Raw genomic sequence first — 25,307 nt, forward strand, 5'->3', positions numbered from 1 at the left:
GTATGGGGATGGGGATGGGCAGCAAAGCGGGAGAGAAAAATGTTATGCCTCTTTGCGGCACTTTTAGCCGCGTTTAGATGGAGAATCTGGGAAAAAAAACACACATCTAGAAAACCAGAGGTGTGAAATCTAAGTAGCTTTCTAACAAAGAAGTGAGTAGCTTTACAATTGGGTTGTTCTTCCAGGGGCAACGGGACAGTGTGAGCTCAGTCTAGTCCTATTGAAGAGAAGCCCAGGAGCTGATATTCTCCTAAATAGAGGAGGAGGAGGAGAGGGGGGTGAGGTTTAAGACACGGAGGTGATACTCACGATACCAGTAGACGGGGTAACAGCCCTTGTCTATCACATTGACTTCATAGAGGCCCCCACGGACACAGACGGTGTGTACACTGTCCAGCCCCGAGTCCCTGGCGGCCAGCTTCAGGTAATCGCGGTACATGAGCTCGATTCGCAGCGAGTCATATCCGATGAAGGGTTTCCAGGTCTTGCGGTCCTCCTTGTAAAACCAGCGGACCTCCTCGCAGCCCAGCTCGCCGACCACATCGTACCGGTGCCGGATGCTGCTGGCCCGGCTCCGCTTGCGGTCCACCGTGGTGTCGCTCTCGCTGAAGTCGGCCTCGTCGTTCTCCAGGTAAGGCAGCGACGCCTCCGACTCGGCCGTGAACAGGTCGAAGGTGTCCTCACTCAGCGAGCGGTACATCTCCAGGCCGAAGCGGCCCGACCGCCGGCGCCGGTGATGCTGAGGCGAGGCGCCCGGTGACGACCGAGTGGACGACGGCTTCTCGTCGCTCGGCGCCGAAATGTGCGGCTGCGGCAGCGGTGGCGGCGGCGGAGGCTCCATGCTGAGCCCCAGGCTCCTTCACCCCCAACCCCCCGCCTCCTGCTCCTCGCTCTATCACCGGCCCGGCCCTCTCCCCGCAGCCCCCGACCGGCACAAACTGCTGCTGCTGTTACTCCGACTCCGCCTTCCAGCCGTTCATAGGGCACGCCAGCGGGGGGAGGGAGAGGGAGGGGTCCGGGCCTGGGGCGGGGTGTCCGGGCTCGGGCGGGGCCTGGGGCGGGGTGCCCGGCCTTTACTCCCTCCCTCCGCCTGTCAGTTTCCTCACGGCCGGTCGGTACTTCCTCTCCCCTGGGCTCTCGGGCACACACACGGACTATCTGGCCTTCCCCGTGCCTCCATCCCTCCTCCCTCTCCCCTGCTCTCTTACCCCCGGTCCCCGGCCTGGGCCTGACCGAGCTCGGGGACCCGCCAAAGCCGGCGTCACAACGCGCTGCATGTCAGCGCAAGGAGACCCCCCCCCCACCCCCAGGGCCGGCACCGCCCTCCCTCCCCCCCCCCCCCCCCACCACACCCTGCCATCCCCCCCCCCCACCACACCCTGCCATCCCCCCCACACACACCGCCCTCCCCCCCCCCCCCCACACACACCCTGCCATCCCCCCCACACACCCCACCCCATACACACCCCCCACACCCCCTCCCCCCACACCCCCTCCCCAAACACACCCCCACCCCCCCATACACCCCCACTCCTCACACACACCCTCCCCCCACACACACACCCACAACACCCCTCACACACCCCCACACACACACCCCTACCCCCCCCACACACACCCCCCTACCCCCCACACACACATCCTCCCCCCACCCACCCACACACACACACAACCCACAAGACTCCCCACCCCCAATACACCCCCCACCCCCCCACACACACACTCCCCCGACCCCCCCCACACACTCCCCCCACACACACACCCACCCCCCCACACACACACCCACCCCCCCACCCGCACACACGCACCCACACACACACACCCCCACACACACACTCCCACACACACACTCCCCCCCACACACACACACACGCCCCCCCACACACCCTCCCCCCCCCCCACACACACCCTCCCCCCCCACACACACACACTCCTCCCCCTAACACACACCCCACCCACTCACTTCCCTGCCCCACACACACACCCTTCCACATACAAACCCACCCCCCTCCACGCACGCACACTCCTCCGCGCGCACACACTCTCCTTCCCCACACACACTCATCCCTCCCACACGCACATACTCCACACCACACACACACTCCCCCTTCCCATACACACACTTGCCCCCACCTACATAAACACACCCCTCCCACACACACACACTTTTCCCTCCCCACAACCACTCCCTCCCCACACACACACACACACACACACACACACTCTCCCCCCCCACACACTCTCCCCCCACACACACTCCCCCCCCACACACACAGACACATACACTCCCCCACCCCACACACACACACTCCCCCCCCCCCCCCACATATACACACACTCCCTCACCCCACACACACCCCCCCCACATGCTCTCCCCACACACACACCCCCATCCACACACACACCCCCCACACACACACCCCCACACACACCCACACGTCCCACACACACACACACTCCCCCCCCCACATGCTCTCCCCACACACACCCCCACCCACACACACACCCCCACCCACACACACCCCCATACACACCCACACTTCCCACACACACACACACACACCCCCCCCACGCACACACTCCCCCCCCCCCCCACACACACACTTCTCCCCCCACACACCCCACCCACCCACACACTTCCCCACACACCCACACACTTCCCCACACACACACTCTCCCCACACACACATTTTCCCCACCCACACACACATTTTCCCCACCCACACACATGTCCTCCCCACACAGACGTCCCCCCCACACAGACTTCCCCCCCCCCCCCACACACTCTCCCTGCCCACACACTCCCCTCTCCCAGACACACTCTCTTCCCCCCCACACACACACACACACCCTGCCCGGGTCCCCAGGGACACACTGCAGACTTGTTGGTATTTGGAAAATATTTATTAAAAAATAATCTTTGTGTATCGACACACTGAGAAGAGCAGCTCGGTTCTGTACATTTCCATATCAGGTAAATAGACAAGACATTGGACCTTTTACTATACCCAAAAAATCAAAGACCTCTCTTACATCTACAATACTAACATTTACATCTACTTGTGGCACCAGGAGGGTCCGATAACTGAATGGACAACCATCTGATGAAGAAGCTGCGCTCCGAAAGCCAGTGCTTCCAATTAAACTTGTTGGACTCTAACCTGGTGTTGTAATTCTTAACTTTGTACAGACTCCCGTTTACCTTCTGTCGGAAGACCTCCGACAGTGGTCTTTCCTCACTGCATCTTGACAGAGTGCAGTGCTGTAGCCCGAAGCAGGCCACCAGGGCAGACTGGCTCAGTGAACACTCTCCTGACTCATACTGATCCACAAGCTTGAAACGTTTCCATGTACATGAGGCACGGGGAAATTAAACTCTGAATATCCTGCTATTGAATGGGCTTTAATCTTTTTTTTTAAAAAAATCGAATTTCAAAAGCCCAACGACTGGGAAAGATGATATAAATCTAAGTTATTCATTCATGCTGTGTAGGCATTGCTGAGGGGATCACCATTTATTGCCCACCCTTTAGTAAGTGGCAGTGACTATGTATTGACCATAACAGTGTTGCTCGAAAGGGAAAAATCATGGTGTTCGGTGTCATTCATAGGCCATGCTCGGGCTACTGACTCCTCTTTAAAAGGACCTAAGTGAACTAAATACATTTTTATGATGATCCTGTAATTTTATGGTTAACATCACAGTAACTGGTTTTGTTTTATTCCAAATTTGAATGTAAATTCCCCAACTGCTTCGGTGGAATTTGAATTTATGGCTTATCTGGATTCTACTCATCTAGTGACAGAACTGTCCCATTGTCACAGCATCACTACATCTTGTCAGAATGTAATCTTCTGTCACTTCAGCATGAGTTTTAAAGAAATTAAAATGTGGTTCCTGTGTCTCTAAAGCAATTTTCCAAGCATATCCTGTAATACTCACATTGTTGCAGAGCATAAGAACATAGGAACTAGGAGCAGGAGTGGGCCGTTCGGCCCTTCGAGCCTGCTCTGCCACTCAATAAGATATTGGCTAATCTTTTCATGGACTCACCTTCACTTACCCGCATTTTCACCATCTCCCTTAATTCCTTTACTTTTAAAAAAAAATCTACCTTAGCTTTAAAAGTGATTACTGAAATAGTGTCAACTACTTCCCTAGGCAAGGAATTCCATCGATTAACAACCCTCTGGGTGACGAAGTTTCTTCTCAGTTCAATCCTAATCCCGCTTCCTCTAAACGTGAGGCCATGCCCTCTTGTCCTAGTTTTACCTACTAGTGGAAACATCCTATCTATTTCGATTTTATCGAATCCCTTCATAATTTTATATATTTCTATAAGATCTACCCTCCTTGTTCTTCTGAATTTTGATGAATATAATCCCAATCTACTCAGTCTCTCCTCATAAACCAACCCCCTCAACTCCAGAATCAACCTAGTGAACCTCCTCTGCACCCCCTCCAATGTCAGTATATTCTCTCTTACGTAAGGAGACCAAATCTGCACACAGTACTCCAGGTATGGCCTCACCAGCACCTTGTATTGCTGTAACATTACATCTCTGCTTTTAAACTCAAGCCCTTTAGCAATAAAGGACAAAATTCCATTTGCCCTCCTAATTACTTTTTGTACCTGCATACCAACCTTTTGCGATTCATACACAAGGACACTCAGGTCCCTCTGCAAATTAACATGTTGCAACTTTTTACCATTCAAGGAATAATCTATTTTGCTGTTACTCCGACCAAAATGTATGACTTCACACTTACTAATCTGCCAGACCTTTGCCCACTCACTCAATGTATCTATGTTCCTCTGCAAAGTTTCACAGTCAAGATTAGCGTGGTGGTGGAAAAGTACAGCAGGTCAGGCAACATCCCAGGAGCAGGAAAATCAATGTTTTGGGCAAAAGCCCTATGTCAGGCATTCCTGATGAAGGACTTTTGCCTGAAACGTTGATTTTCCTGCTCCTGGGATGCTGCCTGACTTCCTATGCTTTTCCAGCACCAATCTAATCTTTACTCTAATCTCCAGCATCTGCAGTACCCACTTCTGTAATGTTTCACAGTACTTTGCACATCTGCTTAGCCACTCATCTTGGTGTCATTAGCAAATTTTAACACCATATACGTGGTCCCCAACTCCAAATCATCTCCCCCTAACACTATGCATGCCTATCTTATGCAGCAGCCTCATGTGCAGCACTTTGTCAAAGGCCTTTTGGAAATCTAGGTACACTACATCCACTGGGTCTCCATTGTCCACCTTACATGAAATGTCTTCATAGAATTCCAAAATATTTGTGAAGCATGACCTGCCCTTCATGAACCCATGCTGCGTCTGTACAATGGGACAATTTCTTATTAAATCAATATAAACAAACAAACAATTTTATTTCATTAGCAGACATGCCAAAGATGCCAGTTTTGCTTATTTCATCATTGAGTAATTTTCCAGAAGTGGAAAGTTTGAATAGATCTCAGTATCATTGATCATCCAATTTAACTCCGTGATAAAAACTCTCATTTGAGTGCTAATACACTTTGGTGTCTGCCTTTGAAAGGACTTCCACATTTATAGTTTTCTTGGGCAGGATATACGCCTAATGCATCACAGAGAATGAAAGAATGGAAATTGCTGAGTTTCTTTTCATAGTTCTGAGTTACCCATGTTTCAACCAAACAACATTGTGCTGAGAACACAGGCACTTACATCATCAACTTGGTCTAAAGGATCAGCTTGATGACATTCTATGCATGTTTTGCAAGCTGGCCAAAAGTAGTAGCTGCTTTATGCATGTACCAAGTTCTGCATCAAATGTCAGATGATGGTTTGTCACTGTGATACCAAGGTAGCATAACTTGCTAAGCACTTGCAGCTTAACATGATCAGGAGCAGAGATGCAACATCTTGTCATATTACCATTTTTAAAAACATCTATAATTGGGAAGAACAAGTTACAGGCATGGAAAAGACAATCCATAAGTCTTAGTGGCTGAGTTTCTGTTGGGCAACTAGTACTTCACCATTTAGTGTAGAGGATTTCTCTGATCAGGATGTGATGTGTTTTTGGTTTGGTTTCAATTTTTGGATTGTAGAGCTTGCCATATGTGCAAGTAGACTCCACAGCTACAGAGAAGGCAAAGGTCAGGATCATGGGAAAGAAGATAGCAAACAGAGTAGGGGCTATGATACATAGGCTCAGGCATGCCCACAAAATACTTCATGTATGTTGAGAAAATCCGAGCCAGATGACCTGTGGTATGCATAGAGTGTCATTTCAAGGATGCCTCTATGTGTGACATGAAGGTCCTAATCATCCCACCTTGAAGTTACTTGCTAATGAGAGTGAAATGGTGATGTAGCATGTATAGAAAGGATGTTGTGAAACTTGAAAGGGGTCAGAAAAGATTTACAAAGATGTTGCCAGGGTTGGAGTCTTTGAGCTATAGGGAGAGGCTGAATTGGCTGGGACTGTTTTCCCTGAGCGTCAGAGGCTGAGGGGTGACCTTATAGAGGTTTAAAACATCATGAGGGGTATGGATAGGGTAAATAGACAAGGTCTTTTCCTTGGGTTGGGGGAATGCAAAAATAGAAGGCATAGGTTTAGGGTGAGAGGGGAAAGATTTAAAAGGGACTAAGGGACAAATTTTTTGCACAGAGGGTGATGCGTGTATGGAGTGAACTGCCAGAGGAAGTGATGGAGGCTGGTACAATTACAACATTTAAACAGCATCTGGGTGGATATATGAATAGGAAGGGTTTTAGAGGGATATGGTCCAAGTGCTGGCAAATGGGACTAGATTAATTTAAGATAGCTGGTCGGCATGGGTGAGTTGGACTGAAGGGTCTGTTTCTGTGCTGCACAGCTCTATGACTCTATGTGGGCTGCTGATTGCCACTGGGAGCTTCAGCAGCTTGGAACATGTGACAATGTGGAAACAATCCACATTAACATTTGGAAGCTTCATGTGTGACACTAGTGACAGAACCTGACATTTGAGGCTTGACATCTTTAGCCATCAGCAAAGGTGCACCATTTGAAGATATTGTACTCCATCTGAAATAGATTGTTTGCTGCGTGTCCATCTTTTATAAATGGAGGAGTACTGAAAACAACAGTAATAGGAATTTTTTGAATTTTTATTGAAATGAATTAAACCTCAACCATTAATAGCTGTTCAGTATTTCTCTTAAAGTCTTCATATATTACCCAACATGATTTATCAATAACCTATTTGACGAAGGGGAGGCCCAATATTTTACAATGACCAAATAAATCAAATTTCATTTTTACTATGCAGTATTCCAGACGTTTCATTTTTTAAGATTGACAAACTGGAATCCATTTATAATTAGCCCATTGGTTTACAGCAGGAATATAAAGTTCACTGATTTTATATAAAGCTGAATGAAATTCTTAATTATGAATTTCTTAATTCATAAGAATGTGGATAAGGAAGGTATTTTCAGAATTAACTAGAGGAGTGCCATAGGGATCAGTACTGGGTCCACACTTGTTTAATGACTTGGATGAGGAAAGTGACTGTTATAGCCAAGTTTTCATAATTTCAGTAGATTCTTTTTATTTATAATCTCATCAACTCTTAGTTAGAGTTTCATGTTAGTTTAGTTAGAGTTCCATTTCTTTCCCAAATATGCTGTACGTATTTTTGCAGTATATTCAACAATTTGTATTTATATTGTTAATGCTTCTAATTCAGCAAAATTATTCCACAGCGCTTCATAAGGCATTGCTAAAAATAAAAATAAAAATATTTGAAACCGTAGGAAAATAGTAGCAATGTTTCAGGTCTTTGTCCTTCCCTTAGGATTTAAAACAAAATGAGCTGAAGGAGGAGATATTAGGGGGTGACCAAAGGTTTGGTCAAAAAGCTAGCTGTTGGAATAAGGCAGGTGGGATTTACAGGAGATTCTAGTGCATGAATTTAGGCAGCTGCAGAGATAGTAGCTTTTGGCCAATGGACAGAATCTGCTCCGTGCTTATGAAAGCCTGATCAGAAGAATTGAGAAGGAGGGGAAGGACTAGAGTCATAGAGTCATAGAGATGTAGAGCATGGAAACAGATCCTTCGGTCCAACCCGTCCATGCCGACCAGATATCCCAACCCAATCTAGTCCCACCTGCCAGCAACCGGCCCATATCCCTCCAAGCCTTTCCTATTCATATACTCATCCAAATGCCTCTTAAATGTTGCAATTGTACCAGCCTCCACCACTTCCTCTGGCAGCTCATTCCATACACTACCACTCTCTGTGTGAAAAAGTTGCTCCTTAGGTCTCTTTTATACCTTTCCCCTCTCACCCTAAACCTATGCCCTCTAGTTCTGGGCTCCCTGACCCCAGGGAAAAGACTTCGTCTATTTACTCTATCCATGCCCCTCATAATTTTGAAAACCTCTATAAGGTCACCCCTCAGCCTCTGACGCTCCAGGGAAAACAGCCCCAGCCTGTTCAGCCTCTCCCTACGGCTCAGATCCTCCAACCCTGGCAACATCCTTGTAAATCTTTTCTGACCCCTTTCAAGTTTCACAACATCTTTCCGATAGGAAGGAGACCAGAATTGCACGCAATATTCCAATAGTGGCCTAACCAATGTCCTGTACAGCCGCAACATGACCTCCCAACTCCTGTACTCAATACTCTGACATTTGAAAGAACATTTAGACTTTGGCTTCTTAGTTCCACACCTAAACTGTAAATGTAGATCAGCAGGGACAGAGGTGATGGATAAAGAAAACATGCAGTATAAAATGTGGGCAAACAGAGCTTTGGAGGAGTAGAAGCCTAAGGGTTGGAACATAGGGGCATATGTGATAGAGTTTGAAAGCAAAAGTATAAATCATGTGGAAGGAGCACAAACTTTGCTGACTTTTTTCCTGACTCTTTAACACAAGCTATTTGAATCTTCATTTAGATGTGAGCAAACATGGCGTAAGAAACAGTAATAATCATGAGATTATGAATAAAGAGAACCTACTGAAATTATGAAAACTTGGCTGTAGTACAATCACATGCTATGAATGCTACTAATACGAAATAAAAACAGTAAATGGAGTAGGAGCTCAGCAGGTCTGGCAGCATCTGTTGATTGACAAACAGAGATAATGTTTCAAGTCTGATACTACTTCCTTAGGACTGAAAAGTAAATTTTTTATGCTGTTGGCAGAGAAGGAGTAGGAAAAAGTGGAACAGATAGTAAGGGTGCCCAGAGCAAAAGATAAAGGGAGTGCTAAAAGTGGTAAAGGAGAGATATAAAGGAAGCTTGTTTTGGCATTATACCTGGTTCATACCTGCCGATGGTCGCAGGATATGAAGAAGACTCGCTAACCAATAGAAACACAGAATTGGATAAGGAAGGTAATTTCAAAATGGCAACCTTTAACTTGTGCCATAGGATCAGTACTGGGGCCACAGTTACTTAATGACTTGGATGAGGAAACTGACTGTGTACTATAGTCAAGTTTGCAGAAGACATTAAAAAAAGGGAAGGCAAGTGGCGAGGATGACCCAAAAGAATCTGCAGAGAGAAATACAGGTTAAGCAAAAGGGAAAAACTTTGGCAGTTGGAAAATCATGTGGGAAATGTGAGTATATGCACTTTGGCTGGAAGAATAGAGGAGTTGAATATTATTTAAATGGGGAAAGACTGTATAAAGCTACAACACACAGAGACTTAGGAGTCCTTGAGCATAACTCACAAAAGGCTAGTCCCAAGTTCAGCAGGTATAAGAAAGACAAATGACATGGTTGCCTTTACTTTAAAAGGAATGGAGCATTAAAACAGGGAGGTTTTGCTAAAACTTTGTACAAGGCACTAGTCAGACCACAGCTAGAATTCTGTGAACAGTTTTGGGCCACTAATCTAAGGACAGATATACTGGTATTGGAGGCAGTCCAGAGAAGGTTTATAGGCTGATCCCAGGAATGGAAGTACTGGCTTTTGAGGAGAGATTGAGTATGTTGAGCCTGCACTTACTGGAGTTTAGAAGAATAAGAGGCGACCTCATTGAAGAACACAAAATTCTTAGCGAGCTTGATAGAGTAGATGTAGAAGATTTTTATTTCACTTGAGGCATTTTGCTGTGGACTAGTCATGGAGATGGACAGCACAGAAACAGACCCTTCAGTCCAACTAGTCCATGCCGACCAGATATTGTAAATTAATCGAGTCCCATTTGCCAGCATTTGGCCCATATTCCTCTAAACCCTTCCTAATCATTTTCCCATTCGGAAACCTTTTAAATGCTGTAATTGTACCAGCTTCCACCACTTCTCTGGCACCTCATGCACCACCCTCTGCATGTAAAGGTTGCCCCTTGGGTACCTTTTAAATCTTGCCCCTGTCACACTAAACCTATGCCCTCTAGTTCTGGACTCCCCCATACAGGGAAAAGACCTTGTCTATTTACCCTATCCATGTCCCTTTTAAATTTATAAACCTCTATAAGGTCACCCCTCAGCCTCTGAAGCTCCAGGGAAAACAGCCCCAGTCTGTTCAGCCTCTCCCTATAGCTCAAATCCTCCAACCCTGGCAAATCCTTGTAAATCTTTTCTGAACCCTTTCAAGTTTCACAACATCCTTCCGATAGGAGGAAGACCAGAACTGCACACAATATTCTACCAATGTCCTGTACAGCTGCAAGATGACTGCCCAACTCCTGTACTCAATGCTCTGACCAATAAAGGAAAGCATACCAAACAACTTGTTCACGATCCTATCTACCTGCGACACCACTTTCAAGGAACTATGAACCTGCACTCCAAGGTCTTATTTCTAAGATTTACATTTAAAACAACAATTTGGGGAATGTCCTTTGGTTTTTCTCAGTAATGGCCAGAGTAAAAAAGGGAAGAAGTAACCCAAATTATACCTTGATGTTTCAGACTGAAGAGAAGAAAGTCAATAATAATTTAAATTCACCTACATTCCCTATTTATTAGCTACGTCTGTCAACAGGTCAACATGGCAACACCTAAAGGTGTCTTGCATGAAAATACATTTGGATGAAGTAAGGTGAATATTTAGCATTGTGCATAGCATTCACCTCTTTTATAGTACAGCGAGTTTACAGCGAAAAACAGAAAATAGCAATTGATGTGCTACCATGCTTTCACACTTATCTCAGTAAGTGTAGGCAGCAGAGCAAATTTCTTAGTTGTCACATTTTAGTTCAGATTTAAACTGAGGCTGCAGTGATATTCTTTATTAAAATTATAATAAATGGATGCAGGAATAGGTCAGAAAATGCACTGAGTCTGTCATGCCATTCAATAAGGTCATGACTGATCTGACTGTGGCCTAATTCAATTTTCCTGCCTGTCCCTGTAACACTTGTAGATCAAACCTTTGACACCATTGCGTTCACCCATATAAAAGTACTGTGAATGCTGGAGATCTGAAATGAAAACAGGAAGCGTTACAGCATCTCAACAGGTCGGGCAGCATCTGCAGAGAAAGAAACAGAGTTAACATTTTGAAGAAGAAGCAGACTGGACTCAAAATGCTAACTCTTTTTATTGCCCCCAGATGTGACCAGATCTGCTAAGTTTCTCCAGTATTTTCTGTTTCTGTTTGTGTTCAGTCATGATGTTCTGTCTGTATTCTTTTTGCCTTACATTAAAATATGAGAACATTATTTTCTACAGAATATCTTACAGTCAAACCAAATATGAAAAGGTTTAAAAAACGTATGCAGAATCAACGGGAAAGAGCAGGGGAGTAGAGTTAATTGGATACCTCCTTCAAAGACCTGGCATAAATATATTGGGCCTACAGTCTCTTTCTCTGTTGTCTGTTTCTATGATTCTTTGGTTATTTTTAATGATTGTTTAAAAGCAATTAATTTCTTCTGCTCAGAAGTTACCATTGGGAATCTTTCATTTTAGCTCCAAATATAGTGAAGCATATTTTGCTAAACATAAATAGGTAAAAACTGAGGGAAATTCTCTACTGGCTGGTGATTCTTTGCAAGAAGGGAAATGGTTGTCTTCGTGGAGGCCAATCTTATTAGCCGCATTCTGTCACTGTTCTTCAAACCAGTGTCTTAGGCCTCACTATCTTCAACTGTTCATTAATGTGGGACTGTTTGCTGATGGTTAAACCTGTTCAGTACCATTCACAACTTTGCATTGGCAGAAGCAGTTGATGTCTGCAACAGCAGAACACTCTCAATATTTTAATTTGCTTAATAATTGCAAGTAAAATTTGTCCCTCATAAGCAACAGGCAATACATTTTTCCAATAGTAGAAAGCTTAACATCTCTCTTTAATGTTCAACAACGCTATCATAATTGAAGTTCAAATGTTCTGGAGTTCCCATGGACTAAAAACTTAACAGGAATAATAGAATGGTCACAGTATGGTACCATTTGACTCATTGTGACTATGCCAACTCTCTGCAAGAACAACTCAACATCTTCTCATGCCTTTTTTTTTCACTTCAGCTAATTATCAAATATCCAATTAAAATATGACAATCTACCTCTGTCTGAATTTGGGGATGATGCCTATTTAGAATCACGAGGCTTTTCAATGCATATTCATGTGACTGAACAGGCAGATGAATGACCTGTGAATCATTGGGCATATGGGTACAGGATAGTAGGATCTGGAGTCCTGGATTTGTTTCATTTTCACCGCCGCTACTCTGTATCTCATAACTAAAAATGTAAGCCAAAGTATGATGCAGCTTGATGGACAGGTGATTGTCACTCTGAATGATTGGTAGCAATTAATGCCAATACTGCCCTACTACTGAAGACTCTCAACTCTCAGAATGCAGAAATTCCCCTCAATATCAGTCTTAAATGGACTATACCTTTATTCTGAAATTATGTTCTGGTTCTCACCAGTCACAGGAAACATCCTACCTAGATCCACCCTGTAATCATTTTGAAACATAGAAAATAGGATCAGGAGTAGGCCACTCAGTCTTTCAAACTTGTTCTGCCATTCAATGTGATCATGGTTGATACTCATCTCAATGCCATGTCTTTATCTTCTCCCCATACTTCTTGGAGTCTTTTAAATCTAAAAAATAGTATCTAACCTTTTTCTAAATATATTTAGTGACTTGGTCTCTATAGCCTTCTAAATTTCACTACCCTATAAGTTTCCTCAGCCCAGTTCTAAATGGTCTACCCCATATCCCAAGACTATGTCTCCTGGTTCTAGACTCCCCAACCAGGGAAAACCTCCTCTTCCTGCATCTACTCTGTCCAGCTCTGTTAGAAATTTATACTTTCAATCAGTTGCCCTCTCATCCTTCTAACCTCTGATGAATACATGCTCTCTTGAATCAACCCATTCTCAAATGACAGTCTTGCCGTCCTCAACATCAGCCTAGTGAACCTCTGTAGCAAGTCTATCCTTGAAACTGCATGCAGGTGTGGTCTCACCAAGGCCCTGTATATCTGTATTAGGACATCCCTACTTCTAAGATCATATCCTCTTGCAATGAAGTTCAATATAACATTTCTCTTCTGTGCAGCTGGTCACTCATAGTGCCATGGACTTGGCTGTGGTTGTGCTCCTCAAAGAAACTATCAGCACCACCGGAATCCCAAAATTAAAAACAATTTGAGGGTGCAATTATTTCAGGGGAGTCTTCCACTACCTGTTTTGTTCTCTTGGATTGTCTATCATTCACCCATTCCCAAATTGTCCATATGTTTCAAATCTATGGTGAGGTAACCTCCCTAAACATGCTATCCATGTTGTTCTCTGCCTCACAAATGCATTATTGTCTTTCTGGTCACTGCTCAAGTTCTGAAATCTGAAGTTAAATATTATGCAGATGTAGTCACACCTCTTGCAGATGAGTTTGTCTCAGACACACAGTTCTTTATACCTTCTCACAAGTCACATTCCACTTGGCCAAACTGACTAACTGTAGAGTAATTTTGTACATTATTTATTATGAGTAGAATAGCTTACCAGCTACTGACCAACCAGCTCCTCCTTCTGCACTGAAGTAAAAACCAAATGTTGGAGCGGGATAAAAGCTCTTTTCCCCTCTTTAATAAGCTCTCCACTGATTAACCTTGTGTCTGCTTACTCCATTTTTCAATCTGCACTCCAATTAAAATTTCACTCCATTCACCACCAAATCAGTGGCAGCAACATGTACCATCTATGAGACATACTGCAGTGATTGACAAAAGTTCCTGTGACTGCACCTTCCAAATCTGCAACCATTCCCAACTGGACGTGCAAAGGCAACAGATACATTGGAACACCACTTGTAAGTTTCCTTTGAAAACACAAAACATCCTAATTTGGAATGAGATCACTGCTCCTTCACTGTTACTAGGTTGAAATCCTGGAACTCTCTCCCTATTAGTGTACTTACAAATGAAAGGCTTATCTCAATTCACGAAGGAGACTCATCACCATCTTCTTAAGGGCAATAAGGGGTGTTAAATAAATCTTGGCCTTGCTCAAGACTCTCTCATCCTGAGACCAAACTAAAATGTCTTTTACACCCTCTTCCTTTATTTGGAAGTGCTCCTTCATCCATGCCTTGCATGCATTCGTCTCATTAAAAGTGTCAAATGATACGTAATTGTACCCGCTCTCACTTCATTATAGACTGCAAGCTAACACCTGGCTTTTATTACATGCAGCCAAATAGCTTCATCAACTTATGCAACTTCTCAAAAACAAGACAATTGAAAACAGAGAGGCTCACAACAGATGGTGGACCCCAGACCTGCGATTGCTCACCCGTTCAAACAAAGAAGCTACTCAGTTCCCAGATGTGGAAACAGAGGGAGTTGGAGATGGTGAAATAGAAGAGCAAGTAGCAGCTACAGACTTTGGTGAACATTTTCTATTCTTCCTTCTCAATCCTCATGGGCTTGATCATAAACTATATCATGGGACTACTGTATTAGACCCTATGGGAAAAAAAAGTGAATTCTGTTCTACAACAATCTATTCTGTGTTGCTTCCTCTTTCATTAAATGTGCCCAAAGAAGGAGGAACTGTTAGACATACTCTTACGTAACCTTGTCAGTAGCCCAAGGCAAATGAAATCCCTAGCAGTCAGATCTTAACTAATTTTCTATTTTTGTTTCAAGTGACTACCTCCCTTGTGCAGTGCTACAACAATCTTGGGTTCACGAAGGGCAACAACCCCCCATGGAAAATCAATCGACTGGGTGGGGGGAGCTTTTCTCATTTAAATGATTAAAAAACAATTTTTCAGTCATGTGAGGAGGAAGTTAAAAAATAAAAGTGGAAATAAAAATATTTCCACCTGAAGAGAATGTTACAAATCAACTATGAGGGAAAGCCAAAAAATAGTTTTACAAACTGAAAATCTTCACCTTTATCTACAACTATTTTACAAATAATTTATCTGTGAGACCTGTATCTTTCTGTTTCAGTAAATTGAATAATATCTTAAATCTTGTGTCACACTTTCAAATTCCTTCCATTGAAACACTGTGGAAAATTTCTAAGAGATGCAATAAGGTAGTTTAAAGTGTTATGAGTTGTGATCTATTGCTGAAGTACTTTATTACGTCTCTGGACAGGCACAGTCACTTTTAAGTTGTTGCAGGACTGCAGAATCCATGTGGAGCAGAGCACATCAAATTAATCACCCCTTTCTGTAATGGTGAGATGGGGCATGGGTTGAAATGTGGCCCACTGCCACGAGTGTGAATGTCTGTTTGCACGGCAATAGATCGTGTAACCTTTTTTGAGAGGAGTCATCTTATTATGATATTTAAAATAGGTTCCCACAGTGCAGTGCCTAGATTAGAGAGGTGCTAGAAAAGCACAGCATCTGAGGAGCAGGAAAATTGATGTTTCAGGCAGAAGCACTTGATCAGAAATGACAGTGCAGTAGCAATCTGATTTTAAATTAAATGCTAACCAACTGGCCATGTTTCAGAAGGCTTGGGAAATCTGAATTGAATTGAATTGAATTAGTTTTATTGTCACATGTACTCAAATAGGTACAGTGAAAAATTGACAAACCGTCACTTACAATGCCATCTCAGGTACAAAGGTACCTAAGTACAATCCTTTGTTACAGTACTGAGAAGTGAAGAAAAAAATTACATTACTGCTGTACACAGTATAACCATAGGACAGAAAGTCAGAAGAAAGAAGTTGAAAAGACATCATCACAGTCTCTTTCCGAGGGCTCTCTGCAGAAGACCAGCAGAGGGGGCCTCCACATGGTCTGATTGCTGGCTGCCACTACCTGACTCTCCAAAGTGGAAATGGAAGCAGCCAGATCTGACCATTAAATGTTTCACTATGCCAAAATGGGTATGAGAACCCCTCACTCACAGACCATCTACCACTTTTCACAAAAGCCTCTCACAGATCACAGCCTTTCCTTGCTACTATGATTGACCAAACCTCTCACCTTTGCCTCCCCACCTTGAGACTGCATTATTTAACCCAATACCATATCCCAATTTTTATCTTTCATTTTCCATCTTTAACCTCCATAGTATGGTTCAATTTTGTTCCACCTCACAACTCCTGAATGCTAACACATTTCCTCTCACTATGTCCCAATATTTTCCTCCTTCTCAATTGGAGTAGTCCACCTCCCCCCCCACCTCCCCCCCCCCCCCCCCCACCCCCACCATCACTCTGTTCTAGACTTAGGACTGGATTTTCCTGGATGCAATTGGAAAGGCAGTTTGAGAAACTTACCAACTTGTCTTTTGAAAAAGAAGGCCCTGCCTGCCATATTTTTGTTCTGAGGAGGCAGAGGCAAGGTGAAGTCCAGCCCAAAGCAATAATGAAGGAAGGGAGTTGGCCAGGCCAGACAAGCAGACTGGAATGACCACCTTCATTTACTGGACTTTGGCCCAATCTCAATGAGGAATGTCAGGCCGTTAAACCTTCATCTTACATGCCCCACCCACCTCACCTCATGTGTCCTTTTCATGCTGCATAGCCCATGTTCCCTCATATTTCTGATGTCATTTCCATTTCCCCTCCTATTTCCAATACCTCACATGTATCCTCCATAGCTTTCACTCAGTATCTACTATAGAGCTGTTATTCAAACACGGGTAATAGTGAAAAGTCCATTATAACAAAACTTTGTAAAAAACCCTTTAGTCGTCAATCTGTTGTAAAAAGCAAACTACCAAAAACATCTATTTCACTAATCAAGCCAAAAAAGGTCAATCCTTCGAAAATCCACAAAACTATCATGGAAATTGTGAACTCAATCTCCTGCTGAGATGAGTGGCTTTGAGCGCTCTTGAGTCTTAGACAAGCATTCATAAGCTCAGGTATAACAATAACTTAACAAATCTGAAAAATCGTTTTTCCTAAAGTACCCCAGATGTTGTGACAATCCAAGCATTCCAGGGGCAGATAGGTTTTTTAATCCTGAATGCTGTTGAAGACATTTTCTCATTTTACAAATAGTCTGAGCATTTAGATCACTTCAGATTATTAAACTAGAGATCACTGATATGAAATCACATGTAACTTACAGCATCTAATAATGAAATTGAAAGAATAATGCTTTTTTTAAATTTTAAAGTCTGTCAAATATAGAATTCCAGGAGCTGTTGACTTAAGTTTCATTCCCCATTTGGGATCTGGAATGGCCCCGGGTTCACACCTCCTCTGAGAGGCCTTGAACCATGTCTACTTACACAAAGGATTTGACCCCATTCAATTGGCGAGGGACCAGGGTGTTAAATAGCCGAACAAGGATGAGAATACTGTATATGGGCTAAACTGCACTAGTGAAAATGACCAGAAAAAATAGGGGTCAGAAGCAGCTCTCCCTTGCTGTTGTGTAAGGGGTGCTGAGTCAACCTGACTTGACAAAATATGGACCTTTGTCTTCCTCCCATTTTTCAATTCTCCAACCTTGAATTACTACCAACCATGCTCCTTTTTAAAAAAATTTAAAGTCTGTCAAATATAAAATTCCAGGACCTATTGACTTATGTTTCACTCCCCATTTAGGACCCAAGCTCCCCCCGGCCCCGGTTCACACCTCCTCTGAGATGTCTTGAAAGATGTCTACTTACTCAAAGGATCTGACCCCACTCAATTGGCAAGGGGTCAGAATTTTAAGTAGCCTATCACCAAGTCCCAGTCTTTTCTGATTGCCTGCCTGTTACTTTAGTCATCTAGCAGGAAATGTGACCAAAATAGCAATGAGGTCTTGCCATTGAACTCAACAGGACTTCTGCCTTTCAGCAATTTCTGGGAATTTCACCCGTTTCCCCGTACCCACCCAAACACACTCCTTCCCTATGCCAGCATAAATACTGTGATTTATATTTCAAATTCTGGATTACTTATGAATAATGTCAGATGAAACCCATTAGGTTTACTTAAGGCACCGACAACCACAAGAGAAGTTTTCAAACATCCTTCATTTGTTTCTAAGTAATTGAAAAGAGATCAACAGGAATTCATTCCAAATAGGGAACTCTCAAAAGCTGAAAAACAACTGACAAATAAGAAACACAGCTGCAGTACTGTTGCTAATTTAAACGCCAGTCTGAAATGTAGGTTTATGGCATGCAATAATCACATTTTCTAGCTGTTGGTTCTAAATACTAGCGACAGTTAAATTGTGCTATTCAAAGTAATGTATTGTGAACTTCTCTCTACTGCATAACATTAGCGAGATGAAAATATACACAACAGAGTTATGTATTCTTGTGAATAACTTGAGGATGAGTCAGTGATCAGACACTTCAAGTATTGAGAGACATTCTCATGAATGCAAATCAGTTAATTACAAGGCCACAAACATTGCTTCCCACGCAAGTGTAATCTTGCTCTTCACTGGATTAGTGGTGCTGGAAGAGCACAGCAGTTCAGGCAGCATCCAAGTAGCTTCGAAATCGACATTTCGGGCAAAAGCCCTTCATCAGGACCTAATTGTAGAATTAGGCATATAATAAATGAATAAGTTATAATGAAGGGAACTGTTTTACCCTTAATACCAGAGCAAATAATTATGTTGTTTGTTATAGACTAGCTCCACGATATCTCACACAATACAAAATTTAGTGTAACATTCGCCCATTTAATTTTATTCCTGTCCTAATTTTTTGCCTTTCCTTAAATCTCAAACTTGATCTGAAATAATTAAGTCAAACAGGAAGATTCATTTTCTACTAGCCAGGACCTCCAACCTTTTAAAAAAGTTCTGCTTTTATGCCAGATCAACTTCTCTGTACCAAACTCCCTAACATAAAAAGAAAAATACTCAGTATGTCTGGCAGCATCCACGGAGAGAATAGATTTCTGCTTTGTCCTCGTTTGATTTAGTTTTTGTGTACAGCCAATATACTGGCCAGGATTTTGTCAGTCTTTGGCATCATTACTTCTCTAAAAATTACTTGTGATTTTCTCATATGCATGGTTAATTATAGAAATCCAAAAGTTGTTGCTGGTGGCTCTGAACTTTGTCACTGAGTGTGTTGTTGAAGTCCATGCAAATATCTGAACTGATGTGAAGTTGCCCCTGTAATCTGCAAATTTCACTGTAAATACTCATTAAAAAGTTGTAGAGTGTTAAATGAGATGACAGCATAGTAAGTTCATAACTACTGCTGAAAAATATCTTTGGTTATGAAAACTTAATTATAGATTTTCGGAATAATAAAGTTTGCCATAATAATCTCACAACTTTTTCATTGTCACTAGATCAAAATTGTAAAACCTAATAGCTTTTTGGTTATAGCTCGTCAGATAGACAGCAGTGGCTCACCACCACCTTCTTGAAGGGTATTAGGAATGGGTCATAAATGCTGGCCTTACCAGCAATATATGGCAGTCCAACACCCACAAATTTTGAAGACAGCTCAACCATTCCTGCAGTGCTAATTTTGACTGCACATGTCAACACAACACTAATTCTTTTTTTCATCAATGTGCAGCATTTTGGGAAAAAAATTCATGCAAGTTAATGTTAGAATCATAAAAGGAAAAAATTGTTTAGGCCTGAAAACAAGCTCAGTTAACCTGTGCATCTTTGCTTCAGATGTAGTCATCACACAAATTTTTTAATGCCTGCTTAGCCAATTGGTCGTTGTGTCCAGCCAGCTGAGTGGCTGTATATCTGAGCAGGAAATGCAAAATCATGTGAGGGGAGATGTAGCTTAACAGTAATGTGACTGGCTTAGTAATCATGGAGACATGAGTTCAAACCCCACCATACCATCTGGTGTAATTTAAATTCAATAATGATTGAAACTATCTTCAAAACCCTTCTTGGTCATTTATGAAAGGAAACCTGCTGTCATTATCAGGCCTACATATGACTGCAGATCCACACAATGTGGTTGACTTTTAACTACCCTCGGTAGTAGCCCAGTGAAAAAAAACTGTCCTTAGTCACATTATAACAGGCTGCAACTCTTAAAAGGAAAGAGGGTAAGCCTTTTAGCCAAATCCCAAGCTGGACATCATTTTAGCAGTCAGTTTGGTGAAGTAAAACATCACAAGGAATAGGTGCCAATGGTTTCTGATGCAGCATAGAATCACAGAATTGTTTGGGTGGAGATAAGGCCATTCAGTCTATTATGCCTGAACCAGTTCTACTACCCAGTGCCAATCTCCCAAAACCCTGCACACACTTTCTATGCAAGTAATCATCCAATGCCCCCTTGAATGCCTCAGTTGAACCTGCATTCACCACATTTCCAGGCAGTGTATTCCATACAACAAACACGCGCTGAGTGTCGAAAGTTTTATTTTTACAAGTTTTCAAATGTTTTTCACCCTGACATCATTGGCACTTCATCACTTTAAATCTATGCCATCTTTTTCTTTTATCTTTTGAGAGGGAACAGCTTCACTCTATCTACTCTGCCCAGCCCACTGATGACTTTGAAAACCTGTATCAAATCTCCTCTCAGCCTTCTCACCAAGTCCTGATTTCTTCAACCTATCCTCATAACTGAAATTTCTCATTCCTGAAATCATTCTTGTAAATCACTTTTGCACTCTCCCCAATGCATTCACATCTTTCCAATAACATGTCTCCCACAATGGTACACAATTCTCTAGATGATGTCTAATAAATGCGTTGCACAAGTTCAACATCACCTCCCTGCTCTGTTACTCTATGCTCCTATTAATAAAAAGATGGTTGTGAAAGAAGAGCAAGGAGATACTTGATCCACAGATGACAGGGAGACAATGGAACATGTAGACATGCAGGTCTGTACCAGCAGTGTCATGTAAGGACCTGATGCAGTGCTGAAAGAAGCTCAGAGCCACTACGAGTGGTCAATGTCAGCAAATGCATCTTCAATTGCCATTTTCCACTAAGTGTATTACTAGCCTCACACACATCTTAATTCATCACTCACTTATCAACAATCTCTCGTACACAGCTCATACCTTAAATTCATAGTTTCACCTCACCCTTCCAACACACACACACATAACTTAGTTCTATTGCAAACCTCAAATTCTCACAAGTCGCAGTGTAGCACTGAACTTCTTGGCACTGACACATTTCACTCTCTCTCTTGCAGGACAAGCTGATGCATAACTGGAAGCAGCAGTAGCCAACCAGAAGGGGGCAGGCATGAGCAGATGTCCTCAGCCAAAAGGTGGATCTGGCACTTCCTGTTATTTTGGATGTACAAGCACAAACAAGCAGACAAAACATGTCCAGAAAGCCTCGCCACTCTCCCCTACATCAAAGACATCTCAGAAATGACTGCCAGACTACTCAGATCCTTTGGCATCATGGTAGCCCACAAACCCACCAACACACTTAAACAGCAGCTAATGAACTTGAAAGACCCTATACAGACAACCAGCAAAACTAATGTCATTTACAAAATACCATGCAGGGACAAACAGGCAGAAAATTAGCCACTAGGATACATGAACACCAACTAGCCACAAAAAGACATGACCCTCTCTCACTAGTGTCCTCACATATGGATGAGGAAGGACACCACTTCGACTGGGACAACACATCCATCCTAGGACAAGCCAAACAAAGACATGCACAAGAATTCCTAGAAGCGTGGCATTCGAACAGGAACTCTATCGACAAACACATTGAGTTAGACCCTATCTACCACCCCCTGAGAAAAGGAACAGGAAGTGACTTCACCACAGGAAATAACATTACCACAGGAAATGAGATCACCAATCCAAAGAAGCCCAAACATATAAATAGAAAGCAGGAATTTTCAGCTTGCTTCGCCTGAGGTCCACTGAAAATGTTACCTAGTAGGGTAACGAAATGTCTAGAAATGAACTTTCCAGTTCAGCGAGCAAACCTACATCCAAAACCTCAACCTGAACTACAAATCTTCTCAAAACTCGCTACTTCCTATTATTGGAACAGCCATGATTAAAACCATGACCAGCAGTGCCACTGAAAGCATTGAAAATTATAATATGTTCCCAATTACTCCCACCAGCATCAGACAGTCTCTTCTGATTTACAGACTGCAGATAATGTAAGCATGCATCTCTTGTTGTATCTTTTCCCTTCACTGTAACTCTACTTTCCTGCCTTTCTCCTTCCAAAAACCCAAGAAGTGCAACTTGGCCAGTCAGTGGTGAGACTGATGATGATGAAACCTGTACTCTAGAGCTTAGTGTAGAGATGAGATCTGCACAATGGTGAGTGACTTGGAATAAGTGGCCTTCAGCTGCGACGGGAGAAAGATGGAGCAGAAATGAGTTTGCCAGAGTTTGCAGTCATGCCTGAATTCTCTTAGAGGATGCAGATGAGGACCCTGATGAGGTGGTATTCAGGAAAAGGCTGGTGACTACGAATAGACAAATGTTTAGTATAGTAACAGACCAGCTAGAATGCTCTGTCCCTGTCAAAGAACATGGACGCATGACTCTTTTAAATAACTGCAATGTGTTGTCATCCTCAAACCTGAAATAAGCAGAGCTTTGATATTCCCTGATCTTACCTTGATCCTCACTATTGAGTGAATCTAGATAACTTTGTGATCAATATGATCTTTATAATATCCAGGTACAACCACATGGTTAGTTTTGAATATGGGGTGAAATGATTGGCAAAATGAGATGGGACAAACAGCCTTTCACATCTGTAACTCTCTTACATTCTTGTGATATCTTATTGGCTGTTCATCACAATGACATGTTTTTCCCATGCAGTACATTGTAACAAATTGTATGTTATGATTGGATTTTCCTGAAGGATCATGCAGCATAACAGTAGGCCAGATCTACAGATGTATATGAGCCTTTCTGTCACTATTTCTATTCCGAGTTTGACTCTGTGCTGTTACTAAACCATCCACTGCAGGTATGTGGAAACCATTGGGTGATCACAGAGCACTCTCATACATCCCAACCTGCTTGCACTCCTTTGGCCATCATCTTCTTGTTCTTCATATTCTTAAAAGAGCAATTCCTATGGGAAATAAATTAATGTGGGTAATAGTACTGCACATGAAAGGAATTGGACAGTGGATGTCTTACAAGAATGTAAGTGCCAAAATGTTTTTAAAAAGTAGGAAAACCAGACAGACTTAGCCTCAAAACCAGTGCAATAATCTTTTATTTTGGCCTTGTAAATTTAATGATCGATGTGCTCAACTTGATTGGTATCCAATTAATGTGATCTTAAATGGCATAAGGACTGGAAAATAATAATAGACAGCATTAAAAAAATACTTTTGAATGATTGACATCTAATTTGCAAGGCCACTGCCTGATTTAAATTCAAGCTTCCTCCACCCATTCATTTAGCAACTGGTAAAGTACTTCCTTGTGACATGTCCCCATAATGCCTGGGCATAATGCTCTGTAAAATGGATGCATGGACTGACAGAGATGGAAGAATTAACTTTGATGTCCCCAGGTGCACAAATTACTTGTTATGGAAGTGTTCTTGTATTCATAATTTTTAAATAAAAAAACCTCCTTGTGCTCTTCATTTCTGATGCTAATGAAATTTGCAAAGCTGTGCGAGGTGTCTAAATGATTAATGAAATTCATAGCAGGATTTGCAGCTCGAAGTGATGATGAGTTTTTTTTTGCCTTAAGACATCTTGTGCCATCTGTCCACTTGTTATTAAGGAAAAAAATGGATTAAGTACTCAGATACAATCCTATAATTGAGCATTAAGTCACCATGTCATTTGTTCATATGCAAAGGCACTCAGAAAGTTGTAAAGCCATATGTTACTGTGAAGAAAAAAATGATTTTATATTCCTGTTGCAGCTGCCCATTGGTGAATGTGACAAAATGGCTGCTTGTGCTTTTTTTTAGCTGATACAAGACGGTTGAAGAAAACTGTAGCTGATGCAGCATTTCACATAGCTCAATCACTGGCCTTCACAAACTGATAACAAAATGCCTCTGAGAATCACAATAGAGTCTTAGTAAGTTAGGGCTAGAATGCAGACAGTAAAACTCACCTTTTTTGACAACAGTACCTTCGATAGAAACTGTCTGATTTGAAATTTCCTATTCTAATATGAAATGGAAAGGGGAAGTTTGACCCATTAAATAAGGCCTTTTAAATAACTATAATTATGTGTGAGAGTAGACGCATCCATACAATAATAATAGTTAAAATGTATTAGACATTGGGCAGTTTAATTAGATTTCAGTAGGCACTCAGTCTTGGATGCAGGGACTGACAAACACCCTTGGAGAATCTTAATAACGACCTGGTATCAGCTAGTTCAAAGTTTGTTATTTAGTACAAATTAGAGGAAACGTCTGACCCTACAATAATCAACTTTTAGGTAACTGTTACTACATATGAAATACACCTATACGGGTGTGTTAAAATTATAAATTCAACTGAAAAATAACATTAAGGGATTCAGCTGAATTTTCTTTAAGTAAATAGTTATAGTCAGTATAGAGAAGTTTCTGCTCTGTTAGCAGGATGATCGGAACATCAAAAACATATAAACAAGATAATCTCGTAAGAGTACCAAGAGACAAATAACATAGCAATAGTGCTGAAACATTTCTGAAACAGGGTCGCAATGACCTCAAGAGAATAATCATAAGGTGCATGGATAGGGTAAATAGACAAGGCCTTGTCCCTGGGGTGGGGGAGTATAGAACTAGAGAGCATAGGCTTAGGGTGAGAGGGGAAAGATATAAAAGGGACCTAAGGGGCAACTTTTTCACACAGAGGATGGTGCGTGTATGGAATGAGCTGCCAGAGGAAGTGGTGAAGGCTGGAACAATTACAACATTTAAAAGGCATCTGGATGGGTATATGAATAGGAAGGATTTTGAGGGAAATGGGCCAAGTGCTGACAAATGGGACTAGATTAATTTAGGAT

At 42.5% G+C, this 25,307-nt stretch overlaps 1 protein-coding gene and 1 long non-coding RNA gene across 5 annotated transcripts in view; one reads left to right on the plus strand and one right to left on the minus strand.

Moving 5' to 3' along the window:
* LOC140476318 (phospholipase DDHD1-like) overlaps nt 1-996 on the minus strand; it is an 80,982-nt gene extending 79,986 nt beyond the window's left edge. Inside the window, exon 1 of one of the 4 annotated variants that reach the window (XM_072568738.1) lies at nt 310-996. In XM_072568738.1, coding sequence (XP_072424839.1) covers nt 310-841 — 532 coding nt within the window. In that variant the 5' untranslated portion in view covers nt 842-996. The remainder of the gene's footprint in view (nt 1-309) is intronic. The other 3 variants (XM_072568737.1, XM_072568739.1, XM_072568740.1) reach the window with 3 other exon arrangements.
* On the plus strand, nt 518-23,852 carry LOC140476320 (uncharacterized). The gene is made up of 3 exons (XR_011960447.1): nt 518-631; nt 14,651-14,845; nt 21,527-23,852. It is a non-coding gene; the product is annotated as an uncharacterized lncRNA (long non-coding RNA).
* The last annotated feature ends 1,455 nt before the right edge of the window (nt 23,853-25,307 follow it).

Source organism: Chiloscyllium punctatum, chromosome 4, assembly GCF_047496795.1.
Source record: "Chiloscyllium punctatum isolate Juve2018m chromosome 4, sChiPun1.3, whole genome shotgun sequence".
Taxonomy (NCBI): domain Eukaryota; kingdom Metazoa; phylum Chordata; class Chondrichthyes; order Orectolobiformes; family Hemiscylliidae; genus Chiloscyllium; species Chiloscyllium punctatum.